This window comes from Megascapheus bottae, chromosome 3 (genome assembly GCF_031878675.1).
Source record: "Megascapheus bottae isolate mThoBot1 chromosome 3, mThoBot2.hap1, whole genome shotgun sequence".
NCBI lineage: Eukaryota > Metazoa > Chordata > Mammalia > Rodentia > Geomyidae > Megascapheus > Megascapheus bottae.
The window spans coordinates 45,037,965-45,051,189 of NC_143511.1; the positions used below are offsets into that span (position 1 = coordinate 45,037,965).

At 38.9% G+C, this 13,225-nt stretch overlaps 1 protein-coding gene across 1 annotated transcript in view; it reads right to left on the reverse strand.

Moving 5' to 3' along the window:
- The window catches only part of Frem1 (FRAS1 related extracellular matrix 1), a 122,908-nt gene that overhangs the window by 36,939 nt on the left and 72,744 nt on the right, over positions 1-13,225 (reverse strand). Inside the window, exons 24-26 of the mRNA XM_090329104.1 lie at positions 8,754-9,168; positions 3,696-3,897; positions 1,735-1,879 (exon numbers count right to left, since the gene is read on the reverse strand). Of these exons, the coding sequence (XP_090185230.1) occupies positions 1,735-1,879; positions 3,696-3,897; positions 8,754-9,168 (762 nt within the window). The remainder of the gene's footprint in view (positions 1-1,734; positions 1,880-3,695; positions 3,898-8,753; positions 9,169-13,225) is intronic.

The window sequence follows — 13,225 nt, forward strand, 5'->3', positions numbered from 1 at the left end:
TCTGTTCAATACTGTATGTCCTTTAGGGAAACATTTAAAAAAACAAAACAACAACAAACAAAACAAAAAAATACCATAAAACCACGCTCAGTCATTCTATTATTTTGGAAGCAGATTGCTTTTTTTAAAACCTCTTGAAAATTGAAAGAATTGTCTATAATTCTAAGCATTTGACATACTTTCTTTAAGGACTGGGATCCTAAGAATTTCTCTTAGGCAAACTCTAAGCTATTTAGTTTTAGTTTTATATTTATTTATTGTAGTTTTAGTTTTATATACTCAAAATTATATTTTAAGCTCAGAGGACAGGTCTTCTGTGTTTGCACCTATTTCAAAACTCCTAGCACTATGTCTCTAGCATGTAGCATCCATGAAACAAAAAGTTGTGAAGTGAATATTTGTTTGTTTGTTTTAGCTTTCTGAGGGTTTTATTCTGATTTAAATTTTATTGTAAAGCTGATGTAAGGGGTTACAGTTACTCAAGTCAGATAATGAGTACATTTCTTTTTAACAGTGTTACCCCCCTGCCTCATTTCTTCCTTCTTTTCCCTCTCTTCACCGCCCCCCAACAAGGTAGTAAAGGTCATTTCCAACATCATGTCTACTGAGTATCACTGCTAGTGAGCATCACTGCTGAATTTATTCACCCTTTGTCCCGCTGTTTCTGTGCTTCCCCTTTCCCTGTCCAAATCAGACTGGAGCATGTGGATGAGACCCACCACCTGAGCACTTTTTTCCTAACTTTGACGACAGAGACCTCTGCTGGCACATGTTTGGAACTACACTTCAAAATGAGAACACTGAAACCCTTGCTCAGCTTTCTTGGTTTTTGTTTGCATTTGTTCCTAGAGGAGCATGGTATCAGTGAGGCTGCACACATATATGTTGTTCAGTGTGTCTAGGAACTGGCGAATACAAAAGTTACAGGCGAGCAACTTCTCCTTGAGATGTCTGGGAAAGGAAGGAAAAAATTTAAAAGCAGCAGGGAAAACCCCAGAACAAGAAGAAGTAGACTGGTAGAGCTTTATAGGACCACCTATCCACTCAGTAAAATTATTCACCACGGACAGTGAAGATAAGGCTGGAGTAGGGATTGAGTCCATGAAATGACTATGGTCTTTTTGTGGATTCTGACTACTTGTTATTCTTGTGATTCTGAGAATCATAACCTTTATTATACTTCTAAATACTGCCTAATACCATCTCAAGTCTATTTTCTCCTTTATGCTATCATCATATTACCTATGTTAAGGATATTGTGGAGGCAGCTTTAGGCTGACCACGTTATTCTTCCTGCTTCTATTGCAGAAGACTCTGATTACTAATGTGGTCTTAGAGTGACCTCTGGCTGCATGATTTACACATAAACCTCAGGCTCCAGTCTGTATGCTCATGAACTGCAACTTGAGTGTGAAATTCTGCACATATATGCAAAGTGTGACACTATTTACTTAACCTTTTAATGTTTCCATATAAAGCTATTGGCTCTTTGTGCTCTTTGATGACTTACATAACTGTAACCCTTCTGTTTTTAGCATTTTAAATAAACAACAAAAAGCTACTGGCTTTCTCACTATTGGGCAATTAAAAAATGAAGTCTTTTTCCAAAACAAATTTTATGAGATTATAACATGATCTGTCCATTTATCTGGATAGGTTTTGCATGAAAAAGATCACTGTACTTTCCCAGTCAGATAAGCTATAGAGAGCTTTTGAATATTCAAAAGAATTTACATTTGAGGAGTTGCAGAGTTCCCTGCAGGGTCAGTGACTTGAAGTTCCATGAAATCTGAATTCACTTCCAAAGATGGGTTTATGTTGTAAAGAATGGTCTTACTGTTCAAGTCCTTTTGGCTAAATTTCTCATGGATAAATTCACCTACAGAAATAAAGAAACACATGGGTATTATGAGTAATCAAGCTAAACATTATAGAAGAGATGATAAAATTGTGTATCTATTTGTAGCACAGTTTTAAAGAATAGCTAAAGTACATTATACATTTTTAATGAGTTGCAAAGTAAGTACAATACAATCAGACATGGTTCTGGGTTTGATAATATTTCAGCAGAGTGGCAAAAAATCCAAATATATGTTCCTCCTTCTACAGGACAATGAGAAGGAAATGCATAACCACAAAGTGCTTAACTCTGTTTTGGGCTAACATACATTTTTTCCATTTAATTTTTATTGTAATTAATAGAAGGGTTACATTACATTCGCCAGATGAAGGTGCATTACTTCATATACATTGATGCCCTTTCTCATGTCTTGGTCCCCATTTCCCTCCCCCCCACTCCCACCCCTCATCTTTTTTTCCCCCTTTCCTATCCAATTTCAAATAACCAAATACGCATATATCCAATATATCAGATAAAAAAGTGAAATACTGTAACAATATGAGATAACCAAGGGACATCAAAAGAGATGAGAGATAACATAGTACATTAAGGACACCAATAACTCATTATATGGCTTTTGTTTCTATATCCTAGAGGTCCTTTCATTTAGCGTCATACTGTATGGCCTTATGTATCTAGGTTTTGCTCTATTGCAAATCTCTGCTAGGAGAGCCCAAGGTTTCTACTGATTATGACAAATGAGGGAAACCATTGAGCTTATGTTCCTTTGAGTCTGGCTTACTTCACTTAATACTAACAAACATTTTTAAAGGGAGATAAGTGTTACTGTCTTAAACTCTAAGGAATGATTTTAATATATGCCTTAAACTTACTTGGCTTCAGAAATACTTGCTTTAAAATGTATATGGAAAAAATGGGGGATGGGAGTGATGGCTCAAGTTTGTAATCCTAGCTACATGGGAGGTGGAGATTTGAAGATCAAGATCCAAGACCAGCCTGGCAATAAAAGTTCTCAAGATTCCAGCTCAACCAAATTTTAGGTCTAATGGCAAATGGCTGTTATCCCAGCTACAGGGAAAGCACAATGGCTAGGCACAGTGACGTATACCTGACAAACCCAGGGACTGATAGGAAGATCTCAGTTCAGGTCAACCCAGGCAGAAAGTAAGATCCTACCTTGAAATTGACTAATGTAAAAAGAGTTCAACTGGAGAGCACTGGCCTTGCTAATGTAAGTTCAATTCTCAGTACAGTCTTAAAAGAATTAGACACATATACATAAATATAATTAGTTCATGTATATATGACTTATACAGATATCATATAAATATATATTTAAAAGGGAGTAAAAAGTTATAATAATTATTTTCTGCAACTCTATGCCATCTTGTATGCTGATATGTTATTATCATACTATTATCATATTATTTCTTCATAAAGCAGAAATAGTATATACTCCAGAGGAATCATTAGGAAAAAGACTAAGAATATTTTTTCAAATAACAAATATTACTTAGAATTTATCATGGAAGAAGAAGTCACAAGTATGAACCTGAATCTGGGCATGTATATTCTGAATATATTACAATCTGGCTATTGCAAAATTGTAAGCCATCAACAGCTGATTACCAGTATTTGATTCTCCCAGTCAAGATGAATTTAGAAAGGCTGAGCTTCCAACCTTCTGTAGCACTGCTATTTATTTATAAACTGCATCCATAGGAACCCTGGGGAACATTCACTGATGGGCCTGCATATAATTAAATTCACCTCTAGCCCCATAAGCTACTGGGTGGTTTACAATGAGCAATCGCAGGATCAAGGAAGCCAGTACCTGTTGTTGTGTTCTCCAGATGTCCATGTAGCGGGCCTTGTAAAATCTTAAAGATAATCTCATCATCCTCGGTGTCAGGATCTGATGCCTTCAGCACATGGGAAGTGATGTAAATCCCATAACAGCCATTTTTCAGGAGGCTCACTTGAGAAAGGAGGTGTAAGCATGTGATCTGGGGGGCGGTTTTGTCCAACTGGTCTACCTGAATTGTAAATAATTGTAAATAATCACACATAAGGTTATCCAAGGGATTCTCACTCATGCGATGTAGAGCTCAACGCAGGTCTTTCATAGTTCTACAGTGACAAAGTCTCCTAAGCATCAGATTCCTTATATGTCCTATTTGTTGATTTCTATTAATGCCTATTTGTTCACAGTCTCCCCAGCAAATGTCACATTGCCAGAAATAGGTCAAGGTTTTTTTGTAAACCTTGTTCCCAACTCTATGAATCTGCCTGATGCCCATTTTTCTCGAAGGGTGTAAGCTTCATTGAGATCATGGGCCGTGTTGTACAAAGCCTGAACTACAACAAGGGCCCAGGAATATTTGTTGAGCAAATGCACTAATACTTATCCAAGAATTCTAGGCAAATTAATATTAACACCACAGAAGGGTTCTTTCATGATTGCATAATTCAATGGTTTAAGAAACAGAATTTTTGCCAAGTGTGGTGGCTCATGACTGTAATCCTAGCTACTCAGGAGGCTTAGATCTGAGGATCAAGGTTCAAAGCCAGCCCCTGTACAAAAGGACCTGAGACTATAGCCATCCAATTAACCTCTAGAAAATGGGAAGTGGAGCTTGGCTCCAGGGTAGAGTGGTAGCCTTGAGCTGAAGAGTTCAGGGACAGCACCCAGGCCTAGTTCAAGCCCTATGACAAAAAAAAAAAAAGAAAAAGAAAAAGAAAAAGAAACAGAATTTTAAGTCTTTCCAAATACATAGAAAATCTTCATGAGCCTTTGTTTACCTGTCAGAAGTGTTTCTATACCTGGAGATAAAGAAATACCTCTATGCATTGGTATCACAGTTCAAAGGCAGCCTAGACAGGAAAGTCTGTGAAATTCTTAACTCCAATTAAACATCAAAAGTGGAGTGTGACTAAAAAACATAGCTCAAGGCTACTTTTGGTATGCTGCAAAATGGTTTACTTTATAGCCTTGAGCCAAAAAAAAAAAAGCAGCTCAGGAACAGTGACAAGGCACCTGGGTTCAAGCCCCAAGATTGGTACAGAAAAAAAAAAAAGAAGAAAAAATACCTCAGAACAATGCCAAGGTAACTGCAGTCAGGGTTTCCATACTCTTTCCTTGAAGAGGGGGACCAGCTGACTCCATATGTGGATTGGACTTTTGAGGACAGAGGACAGGCAGTTGGCCAAGAGTGAAGACAGAGGATAGGTTTGAACCCTACATGACTTCATCCTTATGCAATCATGGAGTTACTACTATGGAGCATCATCCACCTTGCAAATGGTTGTTATAGGTCAGTCTAGATAAAGCAGATTTGCATCTATTAGCACAAATTCATCACTGGTACCAGAAAGCAGGACCAAGAATGTTACCACTCTTTCTCTTACTCTTAACCGTTCAGCTCTGAACCTCAGTTCATCTGTAATCCTGACTGTTTGGGCATGCATGTATGAAGATTGCCATCTGAGGCTGATGCTGGCCTGGGCAAAAGAGGGAGACCATGTTTAAAAATAGATTAAAAAGAAAAGGATTGATGGTGTGGCTCAAGTGGCAGAGTGTTCCTCAAGCAAACCTTGAGTTAAGTTCAGGAGAGAGACAGGGGCGGTGGGGGGGGAAGGGGGACGGGGAAGGAGATAAGAAAGGAGGGAGGAAATAAAAGAGGGAGAGTAATAAATAAAAATGTGGTAACTTGTTTTAAAAATTATCTAAACTCTAGTTTCTTGGCCCCCTACTGTGCCTCTGGCCATATTCATGCTAAAAAAAATCCTAGTCCTTTAGCTTTTCCCAAAAAAAACCCCAAACAAACAAGTTAAAAAAAAAAAAACCCTCACAGCCTGAAGTTTGCTAGGTGAGCTCTATTACTTCATCCATCCACACTCTCAGCACTAAACCATTTCTCAGTATGTCAAAAGTATTTTTTTTTGTGTGGGTCATTTGAGCTCTTCAGTTCAAAGCTACACTTAAGCCCTACCCTTAAGCCAAGCCTCACTTCCCCTTTTCTAGAGGTTAATTGGAGATATGAGCCTTAAGTCCTTTTGTGCCCAGGCTGGCTTTGAACCTTGATCCTCAGATCTCAGCCTCCAGAGTAGTTAGGATTACAGGTGTGAGCCTCCGTGCCTGGCTGTAAAAAGTATTTTAAAACACTGGAGTGCATTTTTAATTTAAGGAAGGCTATATCTTTTGATTACTCCTATTAAATTTACTAAAATTCCTCCCATACATGCCAGATACATAAAAGCAATGGCAGGATCTCCTCTTCCTCACTAGCGCTTTGTTGCCTTTACAGAAACCCTACAGATTCCTACCAAATAAACATGAGGCAGTGACCCACTGGAATCAGTCCAGTACCTCTGTGTTTTGCACATGTTACTTCTAACAGTTTTGCCCTTGGCTATCCACAGCCCAGCACAAGAGTAGTTCAACCATCCTTGTACATTTGTTCAGATCAATGCATACTCAGTGGCACTCAATGTCAACATTGTCTTGTCAGTAAGAACTCTTTTTTTCTTGTCTTTTCTTTTTTTGGTACTAGGGATTGAACCCAAGACATTGCACTTGCTAGGTAAGCACTTTGCCACTGAGCTACATCCCAGCCCTTAGTAAGAACTCTTAAAAGCAAGAAATGGAGAACACTATCTTTACTATACTGCTAGCAGGGCCAGCTATAACCTGAGCCTCTCTTCATCTCTCTGCTCAGAGACACCAGTCAAACTTCAGGATATCATCTAAGGTTTTCTTGTGAAGTTTTTATATATAAGGTTGTACATTAGGATCTCTGTTCATTAACTTGAGTGTTTCTATTGTGAGAAATGTGATTCAAATTCTGGAATTTTTCTACAAATGCCATCTCTATCTCTGTTCTAGAAAGTAAGAAGAAACTCTTAGGTCTGCATTCAGAATATACAACTGTTAGAAATTTGAGCCAAACATACTCATAAAATTATTTCTGGTCAGAAAGTTTGGTAACCTATCAGTGACACTTGTATCAATGATGTAATACATCTCTTTTAGCCAGTGTTATCATCATTTCATCATATTTTCTGGACAAGTACCAAAGATTTGTCCAGTTTTCTCTCTGTCATGACTTGCAACCCAAGACAGAGACTCTGAAGGCTGATTTTATGAGTAAACATTGTTAGGTTAGGACGCCTAATCATAACACTACATTAGTCAAACACTAGGCCTGATAGTTTAGTGAAGTTATATTTCAGTTGTTTTATGTTTCAGTTAACAGAGTTTGAGTAAGAGGGATTTCTCTCTGTAATGAGAATGAGGCACTAACAATGGCTCATCCAATCCACTGTACTCCTTAAGAGAAAAGACTGTGGGCCCCCATTGAAAATGGACTTTGTTTCCACATTGCCTTTGAAGCCAAGATTGTAACTCCCACTGGCTTGCTTTGTGCATCTTGCTCATTCCATATACTATATTTGTACATGCCAATTCCTTAAAATAAGTCTTCCTCTCCCTCCCATCCTCATTCTTTGTATTATCTACTCCAGATAGACATAGTCATGCTATATACATAACCCCCCCACACACATACATACACACAGATGTATGTATCTGTATGTTTTCTGTTTCTCTACAGAACCCTAATGCAGAGACTAAAGAGCAAGTGGAAAATAGAATTATTTTACTAGTTGGAGAGTATCCTGAAATAGAGGCAAAAGTCTAATGTTTGAGCTGTTGGAAGTGTGTCGGGGAAGTCTTCCTGGATGGAGAGGAGATTTGTAGATTTAAGATATTAAGAGCCAGAACATGCTTGATGTGTTTTGACTAAAAGAAGAAAAACACATTATGTCCTCTAAGAATCATCAAAAGAGTCAACAAATGTACAATGGAATGCCAAAAGAGGAATACAGAACTTGGGACCAGAAAGACTTGAGGCCTTTGTATGGATGTGATCAAATCATGTAGCTTCTGAATCTTGGTTACTTCATTTGTAAAACGTAGATGATAAAAACTAAGCCTCAGGGCCGGGAGTTTGGCGTAGTGGTAGAGTGCTTGCCTAGCATGCACAAAGACCCTCGTTCAATTCCTCGGTACCAAATACATAGAAAAAAAGCCGGTCGTGTCCCATCTGGGTCGTGCGAGGTTAGTTGGGTGGGTGGGGGTGGGGGGGAGGGTAATGGGTACCAAGACATGTGAAAGGGTATCAATGTATGTGAATTAATGCACTTTCTATCTGGTAAATATCATGTAACCCTTTTATTAATTACAATAAAAAATATATTAAAAAAAAGCCGGAAGTGGTGCTGAGGCTCAAGTGGTAGAGTTCTAGCCTTGAGAAAGTCCAAGGCCCTGAGCCAAAGCCCAGGACTGGCAAAAAAACAAACAAACAAAAAAAAACAACAACCTATGCCTCAGAAGACTTTTAGGATAATCAAATGAAGTTTATGGAAAGAAGGTCTGTCCTTTAGTTAACAACAACACAAAATGGTAGTTGCTTTTATCTGCATCACTAGTACATTGCTCATACTCACATTGCCTTGTAAGCTCTCATTTGTTTAGCTGAAAATTATAAAATGCCAGAAGAAATGCAAACAAATAAATGTCATTCTTAAGAGTGTAGCTACTATCATCTTGTAACTGGATATCAAATATATTTCAGGAAATGTTAGTGCCTGGCTTCCTAAGCTGGCTGAATTTCTACCACAATGTTATAGACATGCTTTGTCAGAGAAAGAAGGGTAGATGTAGAAATGCTAAATAACTTGCTTGAGGCTTCACAGCTACCAAATGGCAAAAAGAAATTCACACATAGGTCTGTCTAACTCCACTGCCCATGCAGAGTCTAATGTCAGTCTGTACTCCGCAGACAGGCACCATGTCATGCAGCTATATTGATATGACCAATCCTATACTTGCCTGGATGGTGAATGGAACTGGCTCTTCCCGCACACTCCCATCCACAATAAAACCATGGTTTGTCCTATCTGTGACCATAAAAGTAAAGCAGTCCGTGCGGGAGGGGTCTCCTGAATGCTGATAGGCCACTTTCCTGCTGTCCACATCCTGCTGGGTGAAACGGGGTTGAACCAGCACTGACCCCCTCAGGTAGAGCTGGCCATGCTGTGGGAGCTGGACCAGGAGGAAGGTAAGGTTTTCTGAAGACGTGTCCACGTCAGTCACCCGGAGGAGGTCAGGGGAAAGCAGACTCACGGCCCCCTCAGCCAACTTCAGCCCTTGGTTCCTGGTCAACACAGGCAAGGCTCTGTCCACAGTCTCCAATGTGATCTCGAACACCCCATGCTTTGTCTGCAGTCCATTGCTGATAATGAATCTGGCAAAGAGAGGCAAGGCAGCCTTCAGCATGGACTCTTGTGTCACCATCTACTGGAATGAAACGATAACAATACACACCTTTACTAAAGGATATGTGGTGGTGTGACGCAGATGAAAAAATGGAAGGAAGATCTTTTAGAAGAATGTTTTCCTATCAGTAAACCTGCCACTGGTAACACACAAAGGGACACTCTTTGTCCAACAGTACCTTTCTCAAAATTGATGGAGCAAGGGTGTGTGTCTCTGTTCAATGTGGTTCTTTGCCCCAAATAGGAATCTTACATCCAGTTAGATTTGTTATGTGTGTTAGAAGCATATGTTCATTTTTGTATATTAAGAAATTTGCAATTGTATTTTTTCCATGGGAATAGAGTAAGCTAAACTTTGAAGACTCATAGAGAGCTAACAGAGGAAGTACAAAAAACGGCTGAATTTGATTAATTTGTTCTATTAATATGTTCTCTGGCAATATTTCTTAAGGGCAGATTACATTACTCAGTGATATAGTTTTACCTAATCTACATCTCTCTGGTCCTTGTTTCTACTCCAATGAAGGAGCTGGACCAGGTGATTGCTAAGTTCCATCCAAGTCTACAATACTTTGCAAGGCTCTGACCTCTAATAATTTTCATGTTCTTTTATTTTGTTCCTTTTAAGACTTTTTTTTTTGCCAGTCCTGGGGCTTGAACTCAGTGCCTGGGCACTGTCTCTGAGCCTCTTTATGCTCAAGGCTATCATTTTACCACTTGAGCTACAGTGCCACTTCTGGCCTTTGCTCCTTTTAAGGTATGTTGTTGGAGTTGTGCTAAACAAGGAGTCCTTCCCTGTCTGAAAAAAAAAATTCAGGAACTTGATGGGAGAAGGTAAGGAAGACAGAAGATTAAGTTGGGACTAAAACTTGGGTCTTTTGACTTCATTGATTCTGTTCTTAAAGAGATGTAAATAAATGTTTGCCTAGTAACTTGCTGAAAAAGAGTTGTATGCTTGAACACCACTGTAAAAATGAGGCAGACAAAACTATAATGATACCTACTAGAGACTAAGCCATTTCTTATCACGTTGGGTTTAGGATACCACACCGTCACTATGTCCCAGTTTACCCACTGCAGTCTCCTGGTAACATTGATTGAAGTAAACTTTACAACATTTTAACATGTGCATTTTATTTTAAAGAGAATTAAGACTATTGTGAAGCTATTCAAGTAAGATATAATATCAAAACTCCAAAAAGTTACAAAAGCACTACTATTTTATGAGACTGACAACTTCACCACAGACCCAGTAGAGATTTGGGATTAACCACAGTTAGGTCTTACTTGTTTCCCTCTGTACATAGTTGCTAGAAATATCCATGAGGAACACACTAAAATTCCACTGCTGTAAAAATCGCTAAAATCAGTAAAAACAGTATTTACTTTGCTAGTAAATTAACTTTGATGAAAATTCCTTTGAAGATTTTGGTTTAGACTAGAGATGGTATGTAGTTCATATTTATTTTACCAATCTAGCAAATTCAATGAGCAAATTATTTTATTTTATTTGTGGGAGTCCTGGGAATTGAACTCAGGGTCGTATACTTGCAAGACAGGCACTGCACCACTCAAGTTAACCTCTAGCCCTCATACTTCCTTTGTTTGTTTCTATATTTTAGTTTTATTTTTTATGGCGCCAGGCATTTAAGTCAGGGCTTTGCACTTGTAAGTTAAGTATTCTACCATTTACATCAATCTCCAACTCCCAGATATCCTTTATTTTGTGGAGGGTGGTGTCTGATCATTTAAGGTTTAGGGGTTAGAACCTTCCTTCTAACCATAAAGAAACCTGAAACCTTGTAATAGGAACACACTGGACTCGGGAAGAATTATCCCACAAAAAGTAAAGGAAGATAAGTAAATTTCTGAGGACATATTTTGCTTTGAAGGTAAGACTAAATGTTTTGCGTTAACTAATTAGGATTACTAAAACTATCTGCAATGTAACTATGATATGATACCAGAACAAGGAACCAATGTGTCTCAATGCAGAAATGACTAAATGAAATAAATACACAAAGTGAAATGTGACATTTCACGTATCTAGGTTTGTAAAGGACGTTAAGTTACTTTATTATTCAATAGCGGCATTTTGTTTAGGTTTAAAATAAAGGCTCTGGGTTCCTTTTAGAAATTGTAGATTGATTTGTTTTAAGAAAATGATTTTTCCCAAACAGCATTACTTCTGTAGAGCTTAACCTTTGCTTAGTATATTCTAAGGAACCTAGGCAGTTTTGTTGCTAGAGAAGAAGAGTTATAAAACTTATTTTTGCATTAAACAAAAATAACCTACAAATAAAAACACACCAAAAAAAGCACTGCTTTACTTTAGTCACCTGAACAGATTTGATCCAAAAGTCATATTATACACCACCTAGATATAAAATCATGATGCATTTTGCAGGTAAAACCTGCAAAATATTCTTTTATTCTGTTCTTTTCCTGCTACTTTTTTAGTTTGCCCTCCCCAGAGACTCAAGGTGAAATAAGAACAACTCAGAGGTAGGATCTCGAAACTCTCTTTTAGATCACTCTTGGAGTAGATTTCTCACTGCCCCTGTAACCCTTTTTCACAAGTGAAGTGGCTTTCTCTCCATCTGCTACCTGATCCTTCTGTCAAATGTGCTTCCATAGAGTTTTGAATCAGCCGTTGAAAACGTAGCATCAACGTAGGCCAAAGGACATGCATTTTTAGTATTAGCAATAATTGGAGATTTAAAGCTTTGTGCCCCATTAAAAACCTGTCATATATCAACACAGAAGGAAAGGGAAGATAAGGTAAAGAAGGAGAAAGATGAGGATCCATGAACAGCAGACTCCGCCTGAGAGTGGCCATTTTTGAGATGTAACTAATTTTCCTCCTAAGAGATACATGATGAACATTATCTTTGAGGATAAGATCCTCAAAGTTTGCTTCATTTACTCCACCTATGTGTGACCTCTGTGTGGGCACTGAAGTTGTCTCATGATCCAGCTGTCTATCTCAGACTCCTCCTGCCTGATACTGGGGTTCTGACCACATTGGAAATAGGCAGCCTGCCATCAGACAGATGGGAATGAGGGCATGCAGGCCAGGGACCATGGAAGTGAAAGAAATATGTTTACTGAGGCCAGTGTTCCCAGCTGGGACACAGAGGCAGCTGTCTGCATTGACCTAAAGCTAATAAGCCAGGGGTGAAAGGGATACAATTTCTAAACATGACTGGATCAAATACATCATTCCACTTTTGTGAGTAACAATGCACCGTAACTCACCGGCAGAGCAGCATTATCAGAGAGGGACAGAGTGAGTGGTTATGCTTGGGTTCCCAGGCAAAATGAAACTAGCAGAGCAAATGAGACAAGGTCAGTGCCGCTCAGATCTGCAAAAGTAGACCAGATGATCCTCCAAATATGCCCAAACACATGCATGTACGTGCACACACACACACACATACATATGTGCACACACACACACACACACACACATACACACACACACCCCAATTCTGTACATTTATTCTCAAGATTTAAAACAGTGGTGCCATTCCTATATGGGTAGCCATCCTGTGATAAAATCTAGCTAAGCTCATTTTGCTGCTTAATTTCTCTTACTACACCACCACCCTGCCTCCCCCCACCCCCCCCCAAAAAAAAGCATCCACAGCCAAGATGACCACTATTCTCATGAAATTTGGGGAAATGACTTCAGATTTGTCTGGGGTATTTGCCTGGTCTGATTTCACCATTACCATGGTGCTTTTGGGCTTTCTGCATTTCCTGGCAATAGAGTTGGCTGAAGAATCTGCCATCTGTCATGGCATTTAAAAGATAAAAATGGAATCATAAATAGCGCTAGCTCCTCAGAAAGGGGGAAAAAAAAGTCCAGCCGGCCTGTCAAAATGGAGGGCATTAGCATGTTCTTTTAGTACCCGGCTGCCAGCAGCTGAAGTCAGCTTGCTAATCACTTGATATCGTCTGTCCTAGAGCAAGCTGCCAAATCTCTCTTCCAGGCCAGCAGCACCAAACAATGCAGGAGAAATT